Consider the following 16,956-nt stretch of genomic DNA (forward strand, 5'->3'; position numbering starts at 1 on the left):
CTTCCAATCCTTCCACAAAAACCTCATTAGCTTAACTTTCCCTACAACCGAGCTCCTGTTAAAGTTCGGCCTGTTTTCTAGTGATTCTTCAGATGGAGCACCTGGGGTGTGGAAAGGGAAGGGAGCAAACACCCTTCTTGACTCCTTGGAGGTGCCCATATTGCACCCTTTTGTACTGGAAGTGTAGGGAGCTGCCCTTTGGGAGGTGGGTGCTTTTTCTCCTGCGTGGTTTCTCTGCTGCTGAGCGTTCTCTTCCTAGTTGGTGGTGGTTGCTTCCCCCTGGAGCTCCTGGAGTTTAAATGTGGGAAGAGTTACCAGGTTAAGGTGGCACCGCTGGTAGGAAGATTCTAAGTGGAGGTTGCCTTTTCCCTAGACGTGAGAAAGTGTCAGGGTTGAGGGGGGATTGCTGGTGACTTGTGGGGAGTGGGGAGAACTCCACATTTGAAATTTGGCCTCTAGAGCACTTCTCCCTCGAAGTGCTGCCAACAGCAGTGGAGAATAGTATGTACTTCTGAGGGGCCAGGATGCAAGGACATGGGGCTGAATTGAAATGCCGAGCGCTCTCTTGAAATTTCAGTGTTCTCGCCATGGAAAAATGAATTTATCTTTTTAAGTTGAAACCTTATTCTAAAGTTGTAGCAAAATTACTTAACTTCCTCAATTCTTTACATAACACCTCTCTAATAAGATCCTAGATTATCTCATGAGTTTTCCTATCTCCTTGGCCCCCAGGCCCATTTCCCCCACGCCCCAGGAAGTAGAGCATGGCATATATATTTCAGTTTGAGGAGCACTAAAGTGTAGTGGTAGGAAGGAGGGTCCGTCTCATTTTTTTAAACCAGGGAACATGTGTGCTGGGGCACGGGGGTGAGCTTTTATTTCATGAAGAAGCTGAAGTTGTAAACTGAAAATGACATGGATTTTGTGTTCTACCTGGGTGTGGGTGATAGCCGCTTCCTGCTTCCCTCTGATACACCTCCACTTCCTGTCTGGGCTTCAGTCTAACTTGTACATATAAATGGAAAGTCACCTTGTGCCAGCCCTTTAAAGTCTTTTAAGAATATATAATCTAGTAGTTCTAAGACTCTGGAAAAATTGAGGCTCAGAGAATGGAACTGCTCTTGAGGATATATTGATTATTGATCTGGGTGTGGAGGCATGGATCGATACCAAGTCCCCTTAGTGTCTCTTTACAAAGAGCCAGACCACCCATGTCTTCAAGAGCAAAACCAAGTAGAATGTGGTGAGTTGGTTTCCAATGGATGTTAAAAGTTCATGGCATTACTGTTAGGCTTTGGCACAGAAATATTTTGAAACGTGTGTGCTAGTGAGTTTCGACTGTATCCCCTTTTCCCAAAGATACCATTCACCTCACTCTCACAGTCACGCACAGCCAGAGAACCCTTTGGGAGCTCTCACCCCTCTGGACTGACCTGCAGTTGGAAAACCACCCAAATTCCTTTGCAGTGATAGAGCTAGAAAGACTGTAAGACATCACTTCCTCCCAGGAATGGGGGCCAGGCAGCTAGCCGAGCTAATCCTCCTGTCTGTTTCCTCCTCCCTCAGGTGTATCAGTCACCTCCAGTAACACGGGCGTGCCAGATATCTCGGGTTCTGTGTACTCCAAAACCCAGGTAGGTGCCTGGTTCTGGGCAGATCTGTAAAGAAAGAAAGAGATGGACATATAGGAGGTGGAGATTTCATGATAGAAGCTCAGTGAATAAGCAGCAACCTAGGAGAGGTGTCCGGAAACCCCATCCTAGGTGAAAATGACCGATTTTCTCTAGCTTCTGTGTCTCTAAGAACTTTATAGTTAGCCTGCTGGTGAAAAAAGAGGACTGTGCCCACTGAGTCACTGTCCTGGACCTAAACGTTGCTTGCTCCCCACCTTTCTCGTAACTTTACATGAACGTGAGGGTGGGATACAGGAAACGGAGTCATTTCATTCTGTGTGAGTGAATCTCTTACAGAGAACCCAGTAACTAAAGTCATGCTTCTATTTGATAAAAAATAGTTGCACGTGCTTCACGGACAAGTCTTCAACCTCCATGTGTACTCATTCCTCCTGAAATAGCTAAGTATTGGTTTCCACCTGACTCCTTGCGAGAGGGTGCCAGACTAGCCAGCAAGTTCCGCAGTGTTCACGTAAGGCATTAGAATTGACAAAGTGCTCTCACATTCGCCCTCTGGCTCCTGCACCATGAGGTCAGGAGCATCCCAGTTTGATAGGGCAGGACGAGAGCCTCGTTTGCCTAGGACTCTGACTACAGGTGCAGCACTCCTCTGATTGCACTTCTGCTTTCTGAAGGTGGGGGTGAGTGTGGGCTCGGAAATCCCCAGGAGTAGTTTGCTGACCCCTGTACTCTCCCCCCTCCCGCCCTCCTGGACAGCAGTCCTTTGAGAAACAAGGTTTCCATTCCGGTACTCCTGCTGCCTCCTTCAACTTGCCTTCAGCATTAGGAAGTGGGGGGCCCATCAATCCGGCCACAGCTGCTGCCTACCCACCTGCCCCCTTTATGCACATTCTGACCCCCCATCAGCAACCGCACTCCCAGATCCTTCACCACCACCTGCAGCAGGATGGCCAGGTAATAGCACTTCCCTTCCCTTGCGCTCCTTTTGCTTCCTCTTCCTGTCCCTTCAACCTGCCTTCCCTTTCCTGCTCTTCCCCTCTTCACCACCACCTTCACCCAGCCCTCCACAGTGCCACCCATGGGCACACAGCACATACAAACACAGCGCACATAACACGAGCGGCCAGCAGAAGCAACATCGGAGAAGGGGCCGTGTCGCTTTTTTGCCTGGTTCCTTTGATGCCTTCTCTACCTCCTCCCATGACATCGTTGGCTTCATCCCATCTGACCTGGGTTACACCTCCCCTCCTACCTCTCCCAGACTTCCCCTTGCCCCCGACAGTTTCCCTTCTAATGGTGGAGTTCTAGTGTCAAAAGTTTGTCCCTTTATTTTCCATATATCCTGGTTCTGCCTCAGCTACCATATTTGCAGATGATTCTCTGTTGCCAGCGCCAGCAGGAGGAGCAGGTAATGAAACTCGATGATGATGATGTGCTTGAACCCACTTCCTGTCAGTCCCCATTGCACCTCCACAAGCTTCAGGGAACTTGAGAGAGACTGCGCGGTCACAAATCGGGAGACACAAACACACACACCTTGCTGAGCTCTCTCCCCAACCCATCCCCTGCTCCTTTCCCCCTTCCCTAATGTCTTTTTTCTGCCTTCCTCCAACCTTGGAAAATACTTGGTTACTGGAATGGGAAGGGTTCTTGTGGGCCTCTGAGGCCTTGAGGCTTCCATTGCCTGCCTTACCTCTAAAGGGTTAACAGATGTGTGGTGTGGGAGGGGTGGGGGTTAGCTATGAGCTGGTGCAAGTGACCTCTTCCTTCATCACAGGTGGCCAGGGAGCTGGAATAAGGGATTTCATTGCTTTTCAAACCAACAGTCCAATTGAGCCACGCAGGGATCAGTGAAAATGAAATGGCTCTATGATCCCTCACCCCAAAGAGGTCATCATTCTCCCCACCTAGCAGCATTCTCCTGAAGCCTTGGAGAGTGGTGGGGTGGTGGGGAAAGGTGGAACTGAAAATGGGAACTTGTCTCCAAAGTTTTCTTGTCCTCCTTCCTTCTTGCTGCTATGTAAAGGATGAAAGTGCCTTGCTTGTCAGAGAGAGGCCCTAGCAACCACGTAAAGTAGAACTTTCTATGGTTGAGTGAACTTCATGGGAGTCTCTGGCAAAGGGAGTGCAGGAGAGTTCAAGACAACGCCCCTATCTCCACCTGACGATCTCACAAATGTGTCCCACTAACTAGACCTTTTTCCTCCCTATGATCCTCCCATCCCCCTGCAGACGGGCAGTGGGCAACGTAGCCAGACCAGCTCCATCCCGCAGAAGCCCCAGACCAACAAGTCTGCCTACAACAGCTACAGTTGGGGGGCTAACTGAGGCCCTGGCCCTCCACTTCTCCCAGCCCCATCTTCCGAGAGGGTTTCTCATCCTGGCAACTATGGAAACAGCATCAAAGAGAAAAGGAATTGGGGGGGGGGTGTCCGCTGCCCCTCACCCCCAGCGGCCTACCCCATGCCTCAGCTTCGTGTCTGTCCCATTCTCATACCACCCCGCCCTGTTGTATGTATTATAGAATTTGTATTTTTTTTTTCTTTCCTCTTCCTCCCTCCCTCTTGCATTCAAGATTATGAAACTTTGCTATGGGCCCTGCCCTTCCTTCTACTCCTGTTCACCCTGGTGGTGGTTGGGTGAAGTGGGAAGGGGGACCCCCAAATATATATCAGCCCAACAGCCCTAAGTCTCCTCTTTTATTATTAGGAAAACAAAACAACAACAAAATGGCGTCATGAATATGAACAGCATTGTCAGATGAATTAGTTGCAGTGTTTTTTTTGTTTCTGTTTTTGTACTGTGTCCTCAAATTTACTGGATGAATGTGTCTTGTATATATAAAAAGAAAACCTCGACCTTCAGCCTCTGCCTGTGCTTGCTTCATCTAGGGTAGACTCTGTCTCATCCATAGAGACCAGCTTGCTGGATCCATCTTACAGTGCCAACTGGACCTCCCCTAACAGGCCCTGGGGGCAGTGGGGCAGAATGAGACCTTTGCTCTTGAAAGGACGCCCTTCCCTTTTCATCCTTAAGAATCTCCACCACACATCTTCATTTCTTCCAGAAACAACTACAAGCACAGATTTCAGGCACTGAAGGAAAAGAAACAGGAGATTGGGTGGAAAGGGTTTTAGAAGGAGCTGAAACTTTCAGAAAGAAATGGCTTTTGGGGGTTAAAATAGAACTGTAACTGAAAAGTAATATGTACCATTGGCTGGGCCCCATTTCTTAAGTGTGGTGGTTAGGTTCAGTGAAGTCTGTTCTGACTCCTATTCACCCATGCAACACAGAATGAAGCACTGCCCCGTCAACAGTCAGGCTCCATCTTCACAAATGTTAAATTTGAGCCCGCTGTTGAAGGCACTGTCAACCCATCTCATTATTATCCTCTTTCACCGACATTACCAGGTATGATGTTCCCTAGAGACCGCCCCCCCCCCCCCCCCGCCCAAAACATCCAAAGTATGGGAGAGAAATCTTTCCCAGGCCTACTCTGGCAGCCACGCCTATAAGCAGAGCCTACTACTTGTTGGTTCCTGAATGGGTCTATGCCACAACCATCCCTTTCAAAGGAGTCCATTGTAAGGCCAGGATGGAGAAAGGAAGATGGGAAATGAAAACATTTACAAAGAGAACCACCCCAAATCCTTCCCTCCCAGACACTTCAGCCTTCTCTTGCCATGCTCTTACAAATCCGACATCCTGTCTGCTTTAAAAAAAAAAAGTGTGAAATACTTTATATATGACATGTCCCCTTAGTGACTACAGAGATGAGTTCCTCTCTCAGCCCTGGCTGCCACTCAACGGGGGACGCAATGCCACAAGGTGCTTGACATTTTGTCCATTCCTCCAATGTCGGACTGAACCCCAGGAACCGGCGGAATCGGGCTCAGTGACTTCCCGGCTTCCTGGGTGTGTGGCAGCCCAGCTGAGGGAGGGGCTCAGCGACCGGCTGCCCTCTGGCGGCCTTGTCCGGACATAATCGAGGCACACCTTGGAAACACTTTTTCCCACAGCAGGGAGAGTCTGGCATGGGAGGGAGGGGGGTTCCTGGAAAAGATAGATTCGTTACCACCATCCCTTTCCCAAAAAGGTCTACGAGGTGAGGTAAGGATCAAGCCCTTTTGAGTTTGAAGCGGACCGTCAGCCCCGCCCCCGCACGCCCGGTTTACGGTCACTTTACGACAGTGTCTGGATCGCAGACTCGCTTTCCGGCAGCGAGGTGTGACGTTTCGTTTGCTTTCCGACAGCGAAGCACTTGCTTCCTGCTGGTACAAATGGGTCATAAGTGGTTTTCAAAAGTTCGAGTCCCGGTACTGGAATGAGCCTCCTTGACCTCTTCCGGGGTTTTTTCGGCTTTTCTGGACATCGGAGGTAAGAGTGGGTTCGGGTCGGAAAATAGGTGAAACATTTGAGAAAAGTTTGGCCCTTCACATCCTATTTTTGGAAACCCATCCTCTTCCACACTCCTTCAGTTTAGGAAAGGACCGAAGTTACAACTCTCAGCACTCACTGAGACAGCACGACAGTAACTAAGACAGTCGTTAAGAGGAGGGAAAACGACAGCCTTAGCCATTCTCCTACCTGGGGTGATGCAACAGGCGCCCTGCGGGAGGACAATGGGGGTTGGGCTGAGAGGACCGAGGGAGTGAGCATAACCTTGGGGTGGGGCAAGAAAAGGCGAGGGAGGGAGATGGGGTAAAAGGGAGATGAAGATAAGAACTGAAATGCTAACCACTGCCGTGTTTTGATTGGACAGCCAGTCCTCTAGCCCTCCCCCAGTTTCCCAGACGCCGGCTCCTTGTCTGGCGTTGTCACCCATGAGTAGATTTGAAAACGAAGTGCTTACTACTGGGAAATCTTGGTAGCCAATCTGCCTCCACCCCCAGCCACAGAGATCCCTTTTTTGGAGGGATGACCCGAGAGGAGGATGAAGAAGACGAGGATGAAGAAGGAGGTGCCACGTGGGGCTATGGGAGCCCCGGGTTTGGGGAGCCCCAGCCCCCAGAAGAATTTGGCTTCAGCTTCAGTCCAGGCGGAGGGATGCATTTCCACCACAACTTCGGCTTTGACGACCTAGTACGGGATTTCAATAGCATCTTCAGCGAGCTGGGGGCCTGGACCTTGCCGTCTCGCCCTCCTGGTGTGTGGAAAACCCTTGGGTTCTAGTGGGTTGTGGGTGGAAAAAAGGCTACAGGGAACGATGAATGAATGAGGAGTACTAGAAAACGGATAACGCCCAGGAGGTTCAAAGAGCCCCTTCCCCCCAGCCCCCTACAATGGCCTACCACTATCTCTGCAGAACTTCCGGGCTCGGAGTCGGAGATGCCTGGTGAGAGACAGCGGAAGGGAGAGACACTTCGGGATTCAATGCTTAAGTACCCAGATAGTCACCAGCCCAGGATTTTTGGGGGGGTCACGGAGCATGATGCAGGAATTGAATCCCCCAAACCAGCACCAGACTGGGGCTCCCAGAGACCTTTTCAGAGGGTGAGTATCCCATCTGGCTCTGAAATGAGAACTTATGGAAGACAACCAATAGTGTATTAAGAGTAGGCATCCTTAGAGTGTGATCACTGAGGCTGGAGCCTTAGACCCTCCATTTCGTTTGTGTGTCCACATTCTACAATACACTGCTGTAGGTTTTTCTTTGGTGGGCAAAGTGGAAGTTCTCCCTTTATAAAAAAAAACAAAAATCACTGTTCTAGAAGCATTTTTGAGGGAGAACTGAGAGAGATCCTAGCAAGAAGGCTTCTTCGTAGAGAAATATATAAATAAGCAGGAAAGAGAAAGAGATGGGTAAATAGAACTATACTGAATAGGTTCCTCCTCCTCTGGGGGAGCGGAGGCTTGGTCTGTGACCCTTCAAGTTTCAGGATGAAAAGATGTCTTTTCCCCTACTTTGACTTCTGCAGTTTGATGATATGTGGCCTGCCACCCCCCATCCTAAAGCCCGAGAGGACAATGGTGAGTCTAGAAAGGGAACATTCACTAGCCCTCAGTTGGTCTGAAGTTCCCTCTGGTTTCCCTCCTTGGAGGTTCTTCCAGTCCCACGTCTCCGTTTCTCCCCCTTGTCCTGTTCCTCTCCTGCTTCTTCATCTCTTTACCCTTGCAGATCTGGATTCCCAGGTCTCCCAGGAGGGCCTTGGCCCAGTTCTACAGCCCCGGCCCAGATCATATTTCAAGAGTGTATCTGTGACCAAGATCACGAAGCCAGATGGGGTGAGTGGGGAGAAGGGGGTTTGGGCTGGTGTGTGTGTGTGTGTGTGTGTGTGTGTGCGCACACGCGCACGTGTGGGCACTAGAAACAGATTGTGTAAAAAAAACCACTGGATTCACCTTTAGTGAGTGGTGGGGACTTCTCCTCACAGACAGTGGAGGAACACCGGACTGTGGTGGACAGTGAAGGCCGGAAAGAGACCACAGTAACGCGCCAAGAAGCAGACGGGAGTCCTAGACATGGTGAGTCAAGAGTGTGAATGAAAGGAAACCCCTTTTAACTTTGTTATTCCTCACCTTTGTTTCTGCCAATTTACTCTGTTTATGTGCATGCCTTTCTTCCCTAGATCAAGAGTCACCGAGACCTGCAGCCCTGGACGATACCTCTTCCATCCTGGATTTATTCTTAGGACGTTGGTTCCGGTAGACTAGTTAGCCCTCAGACCGTCCCTCCTTTTCATCTCCTGCCTAGGTCCTGCCACCGATGGATGGGCTTAGCTGCTCCTGCCCCCAGGGGCTTAGGTTTGTGGAGCAGAGAATTGAGGGTATGTCAGTCTGTCACCTGAGCTGACCAATAAAACCTTTATTTATGCTAATTCCTCAGTCTTGGTGATGCCAAAGCTGTCTCACTGTCTAGCACTAATCGTGCACCACAGTCTTCACCTTAGTTTTTAGTTTCTTGTGCCACTTCCAAAACCTGATTTTATAAGAGTTGGGCAGCAGTGAGAAATGATTTTCCTTACCGAGGAGGGAACTAGGAATAATTCCCAGATACGTTCCAGAAGAGGGCAATACGTCCAATCTCAGAACGGGAGAGGAGGCCTGCAGACCTGTTCCGAAGTGTGGGCTCGGTACGACTGGATGGATCAGCAGATATCTGAGGGAGCATTTAAGCAAATACTCCTTGCCTTACTGGCGTTTTTATTTTAATGTTTGGGAAAGCACAACTAATATAACCTTTAGCCTTTCCCTTTGTTTGATCAACAGACACTAAATTAAAATTTATTTTTCTCATTAGCAAGAGTTTTGAGAACTGTGGTTAAAGATGGAAGTTTTGGGGTTTTTAAAAAATCATTTTATTGGGGGCTCATACAATTCTTATCACAATCCATACATGCATCCATTGTGTCAAGCGCATATGTACATTTGTTGCCATCATCATTCTCAAAACATTTGCCTTCTACTTTGAGCCCTTAATATCAGCTGCTCATTTTCCCCCTCCCTCCCCACTCCCCCCTACCTCATGAACCCTTCATGATTTATAAATGGTTATTATTTTGTCATAAGTTACACTGTCCGACATCTCCCCCTGCCCTCTTCTCTGCTGTCCATCCTCCAGGGAGGACGCTATTTGTAGATTCTTGTAATCAGTTCCCCCTTCCTATCCCAAGTTCCCCCCACCCTCTATGCAGCTCCACTCTCACCACTGGTCCTGGAGGAATCATCTGTCCTGGATTCCCTGTGTTTCCAGTTGCTATCTACCAATGTACATCCTATGGTCTAGCCAGATTTGTAAGGTAGAATTAGGATCATAATAGTGGGGGGAAAGAAGTATTTAAGAACTAAAGGAAAGTTATATGTTTCTTCGTTGCCACCCTGCACCTCGACTGGCTCATCTCCCCACAACCCTTCAGTAAGGGGGTGTCCGGTTGTTACCTCCATTCCCTCTGAAAGCCTCGTTAGCATCTCAAGGGCCTTTTTTAAAATGGCCTATCACAGGAACAAAGAAAAGAGAAACTTATTAACTGACCGTTTGTCTTTTGACTTGATTATAGCTTTGGTGAAAAGAGTTGTTAGTCAAATTTATCTTCTCCTTTATGGCTAGTGCCCTTTGTGTCTTAGAAATCTCCCTAACTCAAGGTTAAAAGGATATTTTCTGTTATTCTCTAAGTTTTACAGTTTTGCATTTAAATTTTTATGCCTAATTGGAATGTATCTTTATGATATGAATCAAGGAGCCAATTTTATTTTTCCCCACATCTAAAATCCAAACTCTTTGCCATCAAGCCGGTGTTTGGCTCGTAGAGACCCTGGGACAGGTAGGCGGCTCTGCGGGTCTCTGAGGCAGTAGATCTGTCTGGGAGCCACAGCCTTATCTTTCTCCTTCCGAGTGGCTGATGGCTTTTAACCACTGACCTTGTAGCTCACACCTCTGCCTGTAACCCACTGCACCAACAAGCCTCAGTTGGGCACTGTAGCATCTTTATCTGCCCATGAGACCGGTTTCTACGTTCTCTTCTGTTAACTATTTGCCTTTGTGCTGATACCTTTTTTTTAATGCTATAGCTTTGTTTAGTAGAACATATGTTGACACTTTATTATTTTCTAACTCTTATATAGGAATATAATTGATTCCCACCCCCACCCCCGTCAGCTTAAGTGTTCCATTATAAATAGGAATTTAGCTAAAGATCACCAGCCATCTGAAGAGAGCCTTGAACATGAGTGATGGAGATGCATACAAACAAAAGAAGCCACTTGAAATAAATGAGGAGATGAACGCTTAACCACAACACCACAAAACTTTAAGGTTCTTTGGAAATAGGGTATTGGTTATTGAATCTATAAAATCGGAACATGATGCTGTAAAAGAAACCGTAGAAAAGAGCATTTGGGGAAATTAAAGAAAATGAAAGCAGAAATGAAAAACTAAAAGATTTACAAGATAAAGTTGAAGAAATAGTCCCCATAAAAGTAGACCAAGTGAGTGTCGATACTGGGAGGGTGGAGGGAAGGTGGGTTGGAAAGGGGGGACCAATTAGAAGGATCTACATGTGACCTCCTCCCTGGGGGATGGGCAACAGAAAAGTGGGTGAAGGAAGACTTCGGACAGGGAAAGATAGGACAAAATAATAATTTATAAATTATCAAGGGTTCATGAGCGAGGAGGGAAGGGGAAAATGAGAACCTGATGTCGGGCTTAAGTGGAGAGCAAATGTTTTGAGAATGATGAGGGCAATGAATGTACAAATGTGCTTTACACAATTGATGTCTGTATGGATTGTGATAAGAGTTATATGAGCTAATAAAACGACTTTAAAAAGAAAGCCCAATCCCCCGCCCACCCCCCCAAAAACAGTAGAGCGAAAGGAACGCGGAGAGAACTAGAATGCTGGGAATCAATGAGACCATGGAGGAAGGTGCTGCGGAAATGAAGGCTGGTGGTTACTAGCTCGCAGCCATCGTGTACTGGACACCAAGCTTGAGCATAAACATGTCACGCCTGGAGAGACAGTGGAGTAATGCTTCCAGAATACTGTAGGAAAAGAAGATACAGTGCATTCTTCAGCACAGGGTTTCCCAAAGTAAGTGATACCACCCTCCAGGAGGCACTGGAACCATCCGGCTACAGTGCTGACTCACAGCGACCCCTGTTTCTGAGACTGACTGGAGTAGAAAATACAGTCTGTCTACCAAGGAGCAGCTACTGGTTTCGAACTGCCCACCTCGGATTGCAGCCCAACGCCTAACAGCTACACCAGAACGCTAACAGGAGGTCTGAAAAGAGATAACCTACTCTATCCTGGATCATGAGCTCTATTAATACATTATTTAATTGCCCACGTGGTGCCGAGTAATTTACTTTTTCTGAAAAATGGGCCCATGGGAACCCATGCTCTAGAATAAGGCAATGCACAGTAATGAGTGGGGAAAAACTAAAATATTGTGTAAAAACACCCAATATTAAATATACTCATAATAATTTCTGGTTTTGGCAGTATGAAGAAGTCTGGGTCCTTGTAAGAAGATAAGTATGAAAATAAACAGTTGTCCCAAACAACTAATACTGGTCTCTGGAAATTAACCAAAACTGAGAAAATGATTCTTTCTGAAAGCTGTCAGCAAAAGCAAGCAGTGTGAATCTGGGATTACTTACCTAGTATGAATCTGGGATTACTTACCTAGTGTAAATCTGGAATTACTTACCTAGTGTGAATCTGGGACTGCTTACTTAGTGTGAATCTGGGACTATTTACCTAGTGTGAATCTGGGACTGCTTACCTAGTGTGAATCTGGGACTACTTACCTAGTGTGAATCTGGGACTGCTTACCTAGTGTGAATCTGGGACTGCTTACTTAGTGTGAATCTGGGTTTACTTACCTAGTGTGAATCTGGGATTACTTACCTAGTATGAATCTGAGTTTACTTACCTAGTGTGAATCTGGGATTACTTACCTAGTGTGAATCTAGGAGTGCTTACTTAGTGTGAATCTGGAATTACTTACCTAGTGTGAATCTGGGTTTACTTACCTAGGGTGAGTCTGGGATTACTTACCTAGTATGAATCTAGGACTACTTACCTAGTGTGAATCTGGGACTGCTTACCTAGTGTGAATCTAGGAGTGCTTACTTAGTGTGAATCTGGAATTACTTACCTAGTGTGAATCTGGGTTTACTTACCTAGGGTGAGTCTGGGATTACTTACCTAGTATGAATCTAGGACTACTTACCTAGTGTGAATCTGGGACTGCTTACCTAGTGTGAATCTGGATTTACTTACCTAGGGTGAGTCTGGGTTTACTTACCTAGGGTGAGTCTGGGTTTACTTACCTAGGGTGAGTCTGGGATTACTTACCTAGTGTGAATCTGGGACTGCTTACCTAGTGTGAATCTGGATTTACTTACCTAGTGTGAATCTAGGACTACTTACCATCCAGCACCTTCAGCCATTGCAGCTGTAGCTGTACCAGATCTCTGCTGCCAGAGTGAACTTGGAGGTGGGTGATATGGGCAAAAACTTGCAACTTCCTCAAAGTTGCATGCACTTGATAGGAAACAAATTGGTAAGACCTGCAGCTGCCCTAGTTGGGTGAGTTGTAGGTTAGTCAGATATTTAACCAGGAGCTCCTGGAAAATAGGCTAAGGCTGTCTCCTCACATACCCTGTTTGGGAAATTATGTACATTCCCGTGAACACCTGAAAGTGAAGAAAGACAAAACTTGAGAACAACTTTTAATGCGTTTCCCGAATGTCCAGCACCTACCAGCTGAGGGTGTAAGCTTTAGACTCACTGCCAGAGAGTTGGTTCCAACTCAGAGCGACCCTGTAGGGCGGGGTTGCCATAATTGTAACTACAGGAGTAGAAAGCCTCATCTTTCTCTTGCAGAGTGGCTGGTGGTTTCAAACTGCTGACTTTATGGTTAGGAACCCAATGCATAACCACCATGCAACCAGGGCTGAGAAGTGGATAGGCCTGAAAAATTGACTGATCACCAAGCTGGTCAGATAAAATTGAAAACAGACACGGCTGCACAATATAGGGAAGACAGAGTCCACAGTATGTAAAAGTTAAACACTACCACTATAAATAACAATCCGCTGGGGGAGGGACTAGGATTGCCAGTCTATTATCTAAAATCAGCTGGTGGATTCAAACTGCTGACCTTGTGGTTCGTAGCTCAATGAGTTAATCCACTATGCCACCAGGGCTCCTTTATGGGATTATAAGAAAATGTTATAAACAAATTCTACCAAATGATTAGGGGAGTTAAATGATAGGAGAAAATCCTAGAAATACAAATGATCAGCTTTTGCTTAAAAAAAAACAAACAACAACAGCAACAAATAAAGAATCATATATAATATATAGCATATATATATAATATAAAAACCTTCCAGATCAGTCTTTTTCAAAAAATCATTAAAAAATCATTTTATTGGGGGATCATACAGCTCTTACATAATACATACATTGTGTCGAGCACATTTGTATGTTGCCATCATTTTCAAAACATTTGCTTTTTACTTGAGCCCTTAGTATCAGTTCATTTTCTCCCTTAATGAACCCTGGATAATGTATAATTTTTTGGAATGTCTTACACCAACCGCTGTCTCTCTTCACCCACTTTTCTATTGTCCATCCCCCTGAGAAGGGTTATACGTAGATAATTGTGATCAGTTCCACCTTTCTCCCCCCACTTTCCTGTCCCATCTTGGTAATCACTGCTCTTATTATTGATCCTGAGGGGCTTATCTGTCCTAGACTCCCTGTGTTGGGAGCTCTTATTTGTACTAGTGTACATCCTCTGGTATAGCCGGATTTGTAAGGTAGAAGTGGGGTCATGATACTGGGGAGGAGGAAGCATTAAAGATCTAGAGGAAAGTTGTATGTTCCATCAGCGCACCCTGACTGCCTCGTCTCTTCCTTATGACCCTTCTGTGAGGGGATGTCCAATTGTCTACAGATGGGCTTTGGGTCTCCACTCTGCTCTCCCCCTCATTCACATTGATAGGAAATTTTTCTCTAGGTCTCTGATACCTGATATCTGATCCCATCAACACCTCATGATCACACAAATGGTGTGTTTCTTCCATGTGGGCTTTGTTGCTTCTCAGCTAGATGACCACTTGTTTATCTTCAAACCTTTAAGACTCCAGATGCCTTGTCTTTTGAGAGCCAGGCACCATCAGCTTTCTTCACCACATTTGCTTATGGACCCATTTTTGTCTTCAGCGATCGTGTCAGGGAAAGTGAGCAGCATAGAATGCCAAGTTATTCCCCAACTCTTTCTAATACCAAAGCCAGAAAGCATCCCAAGGAATCTGCAACCCAATATCCTTCATTAACACAGATATAAAAATTATCAAAAACAAAATAGTATTGGGGGTCTTCAGAGAAACAGAACCAGTGGTTATATATGTGATACATAGATACATATATGTGTATATATGCAAGAGAAGAGATCCATTTCAAGAAATTGGTTGATCTTAAATTATGGGAGCTGGAAAGTCTGAAATACTTAGGGCAAGCCAATAGGCTGAAAGCTGTCATGGAAGTTGATGCTTCCCGGTCCCTACATCTTTATTGTAAGATATTGTTAAGAGCCACTGCGTTGGTTCCAAGTTACAGTGCACAACAGAATGAATCACTGCTCAGTGCTTCAACCGTGCTCACGTTTGTTGCTGTGTTTGAGCCTTTTGTGGCAGCCACTGTGTCAGTCCACTTCCTTAAAGACCTTCCTCTTTACTCGTCAATGCTTTATACAGATGTATGCATTTCCAGGGACTGGCTCTCCTGACAAGTCCTGAGTAAGTGTTTCCAATGACAATTCTGGCTGTACTTCTTCCAAGAGCAAATTTGTTCTTCTGATGGTCCACTGTACTTTTAATGTTCACTAGAACCATAATTAAAATGCATCAATTGTTTGATATTCCATATTTATTGTCCAACTTTCACACGCATATAAGGCAATTGAAAATACCATGGCTGGGGAGGAAGGGGGAGGGGGAAAAGGAAAATGAGCTGATTCCAGGAACCCAAGCGGAAAGAGAACTTTGAGAATGATGAGGTGTATGTATGGATTGTGATAAGAGTTGTATGAACCCCAATAAAATAATTTTTTAATTAGAAAAAAGAGAAAAGAAAATACCATGGCTGGGGTCAGGTACACCTTATTCCTCAACGTGACATCCTTACTCGTCAACATGTTAAATACTCATCAACATTTTTTTTAAACCATTTTACTGGGGGCTCATACAACTTATCACAATCCATACATCCATTGTCTCGAGCACACTTGTACATATGTTGCCCTCATCATTCACAAAACATTTTCTTTCTACTTGAGCCCTTGGTACCAGCTCCTCATTTCCCCGCTCCCTCCCTGCTGCCCTGTCTTTTAAGAGCCCTTGATAATTTGTAAATGATTGATACTTTATTCTCTTCAGCATTTGAAAGAGGAATTGTGCAGTAGTATTTCCCAAAGCAATGTCCTTTGATCCCCTGACTGCTGCTTGTATGAACACTGAGTGTGGATCCAAAGCAAGATGAACTCCTGGATAATCATGTTGTCTATTGGTCCAGTTATGAGGTTTTTTGTTGTCTTTACACTGATTTACGGTCCATCGTGAGGCTACAGTCTTTGCTTTTCATCAGCAAGTTCTTTGAGTTCACTCTCAACCAGTAGAGTTGTGTCATTTGTATACCACAGGTTGTTAGTAAGCATCTTCCAATCCTGATACTATGTTCTTCATATAGTCCAGCTTATCAAATGACTTATCGAGCATACAAATACACTAAGCATGGCGAAAGAACACAGTCCTGACGCACACCTTTCCTGACTTTAAATCGTGCAGCATTCCCTTGTTCTGCTTTAAATAGGTTCCACGGGAGCACAGGGCAGTGTTCTGGGAGTCCAATTGTCTCAGTGTTATCCATAGTTTATTCTGAGCCGCACTGGCGGATGCCTTTGCATAATCAATAAAACACATGTAAATATCTTTCTGGTAGTCTCTGCTTTTAGCCAAGATCCTGTCTGACATCAGCCATGGTGCCCCTCCTGGCACGTCCTTTTCTCAGTCTTCTGTGAACTTCTGACACCTGTAAGTCGAGTATTGTGGCAACCATTTTTGAATCATGATCAATGAAATGTTTAGTAATTTTGTGATGGTAATGATATTGCTCAGTAAGTTCTGTGTTCTGATGAAACACCTTTCTTTGGTATGTACAAACTTGGATCTCTTTCATTCAGTTGGCCATAAACAGTGTTTTGGTATGAACAAGTGAGTATTTTTCATTCTTCATTAGCTTGTTGAAACATTTCCATTGATATTCTGTCAATTCTTGGGACCTGATTTTTTCTAGCGCCTTCAGTGTAGCTTGGACTTCAATGAATGCCATTGGTTCTTGATCATAAGCTACCTCTTGAAATGGTTGTTGATCCACCGATGCTTTGAACCAGGGACTGTGTATTCATTCTATCTTCTCTTGATATTTCCCTCATCAATCACTGTTTTGCCCATGGAATCCTTTATTATTTCAACTAGAGGCTTGAAGTTTGTCTCCAGTTCCTTCAGCTTGAGAGTGCTCTTAGTCTGGAAGCGCCGCTGAAACTCTTCACCATGGTAAGCCTGCTGGTACTTAAAAAGCACCGACATAGCTTCCAGCATCACACTGAAAGGCAAGCCGCCCAGCAGGTGACAGCCTGATAGCGCTTACTGGTAGGTGCCTTTGCGTGTGAGTCGGTTCGAACCCATAGCAACCCTATGGGCAGCAGAGCGAGACACTGCCCAGTCCTGCACCACCCTCAACAGCGTTCCTGTGCTCGACTGAGCCCCTTGGTGCAGCCCCTGTGTCCATCAATCTCGTGGAGGGCTTCC

At 46.0% G+C, this 16,956-nt stretch overlaps 2 protein-coding genes across 16 annotated transcripts in view; both read left to right on the forward strand.

The window, feature by feature from the left end:
* UBAP2L (ubiquitin associated protein 2 like) overlaps positions 1-4,498 on the forward strand; it is a 42,120-nt gene extending 37,622 nt beyond the window's left edge. For 4 of the 15 annotated variants that reach the window (XM_075562486.1, XM_075562498.1, XM_075562489.1 and 1 more), the window contains 3 exons: positions 1,567-1,634; positions 2,391-2,588; positions 3,867-4,498. In XM_075562486.1, coding sequence (XP_075418601.1) covers positions 1,567-1,634; positions 2,391-2,588; positions 3,867-3,962 — 362 coding nt within the window. In that variant the 3' untranslated portion in view covers positions 3,963-4,498. Of the gene's footprint in view, positions 1-1,566; positions 1,635-2,390; positions 2,589-2,991; positions 3,192-3,866 lie in introns of those variants that run through there. The other 11 variants (XM_075562492.1, XM_075562494.1, XM_075562481.1 and 8 more) reach the window with 10 other exon arrangements.
* Positions 4,499-5,852: 1,354 nt separating this feature from the next.
* Positions 5,853-8,452, forward strand: HAX1 (HCLS1 associated protein X-1). The gene is made up of 7 exons (XM_075562504.1): positions 5,853-6,011; positions 6,527-6,780; positions 6,940-7,127; positions 7,553-7,604; positions 7,753-7,859; positions 8,009-8,099; positions 8,204-8,452. The coding sequence occupies exons 1-7, from the start codon at positions 5,959-5,961 to the stop codon at positions 8,281-8,283; spliced, it is 825 nt and encodes a 274-aa protein (XP_075418619.1). The 5' UTR covers positions 5,853-5,958; the 3' UTR covers positions 8,284-8,452.
* The last annotated feature ends 8,504 nt before the right edge of the window (positions 8,453-16,956 follow it).

This window comes from Tenrec ecaudatus, chromosome 1, assembly GCF_050624435.1.
Source record: "Tenrec ecaudatus isolate mTenEca1 chromosome 1, mTenEca1.hap1, whole genome shotgun sequence".
Taxonomy (NCBI): Eukaryota; Metazoa; Chordata; class Mammalia; order Afrosoricida; family Tenrecidae; genus Tenrec; species Tenrec ecaudatus.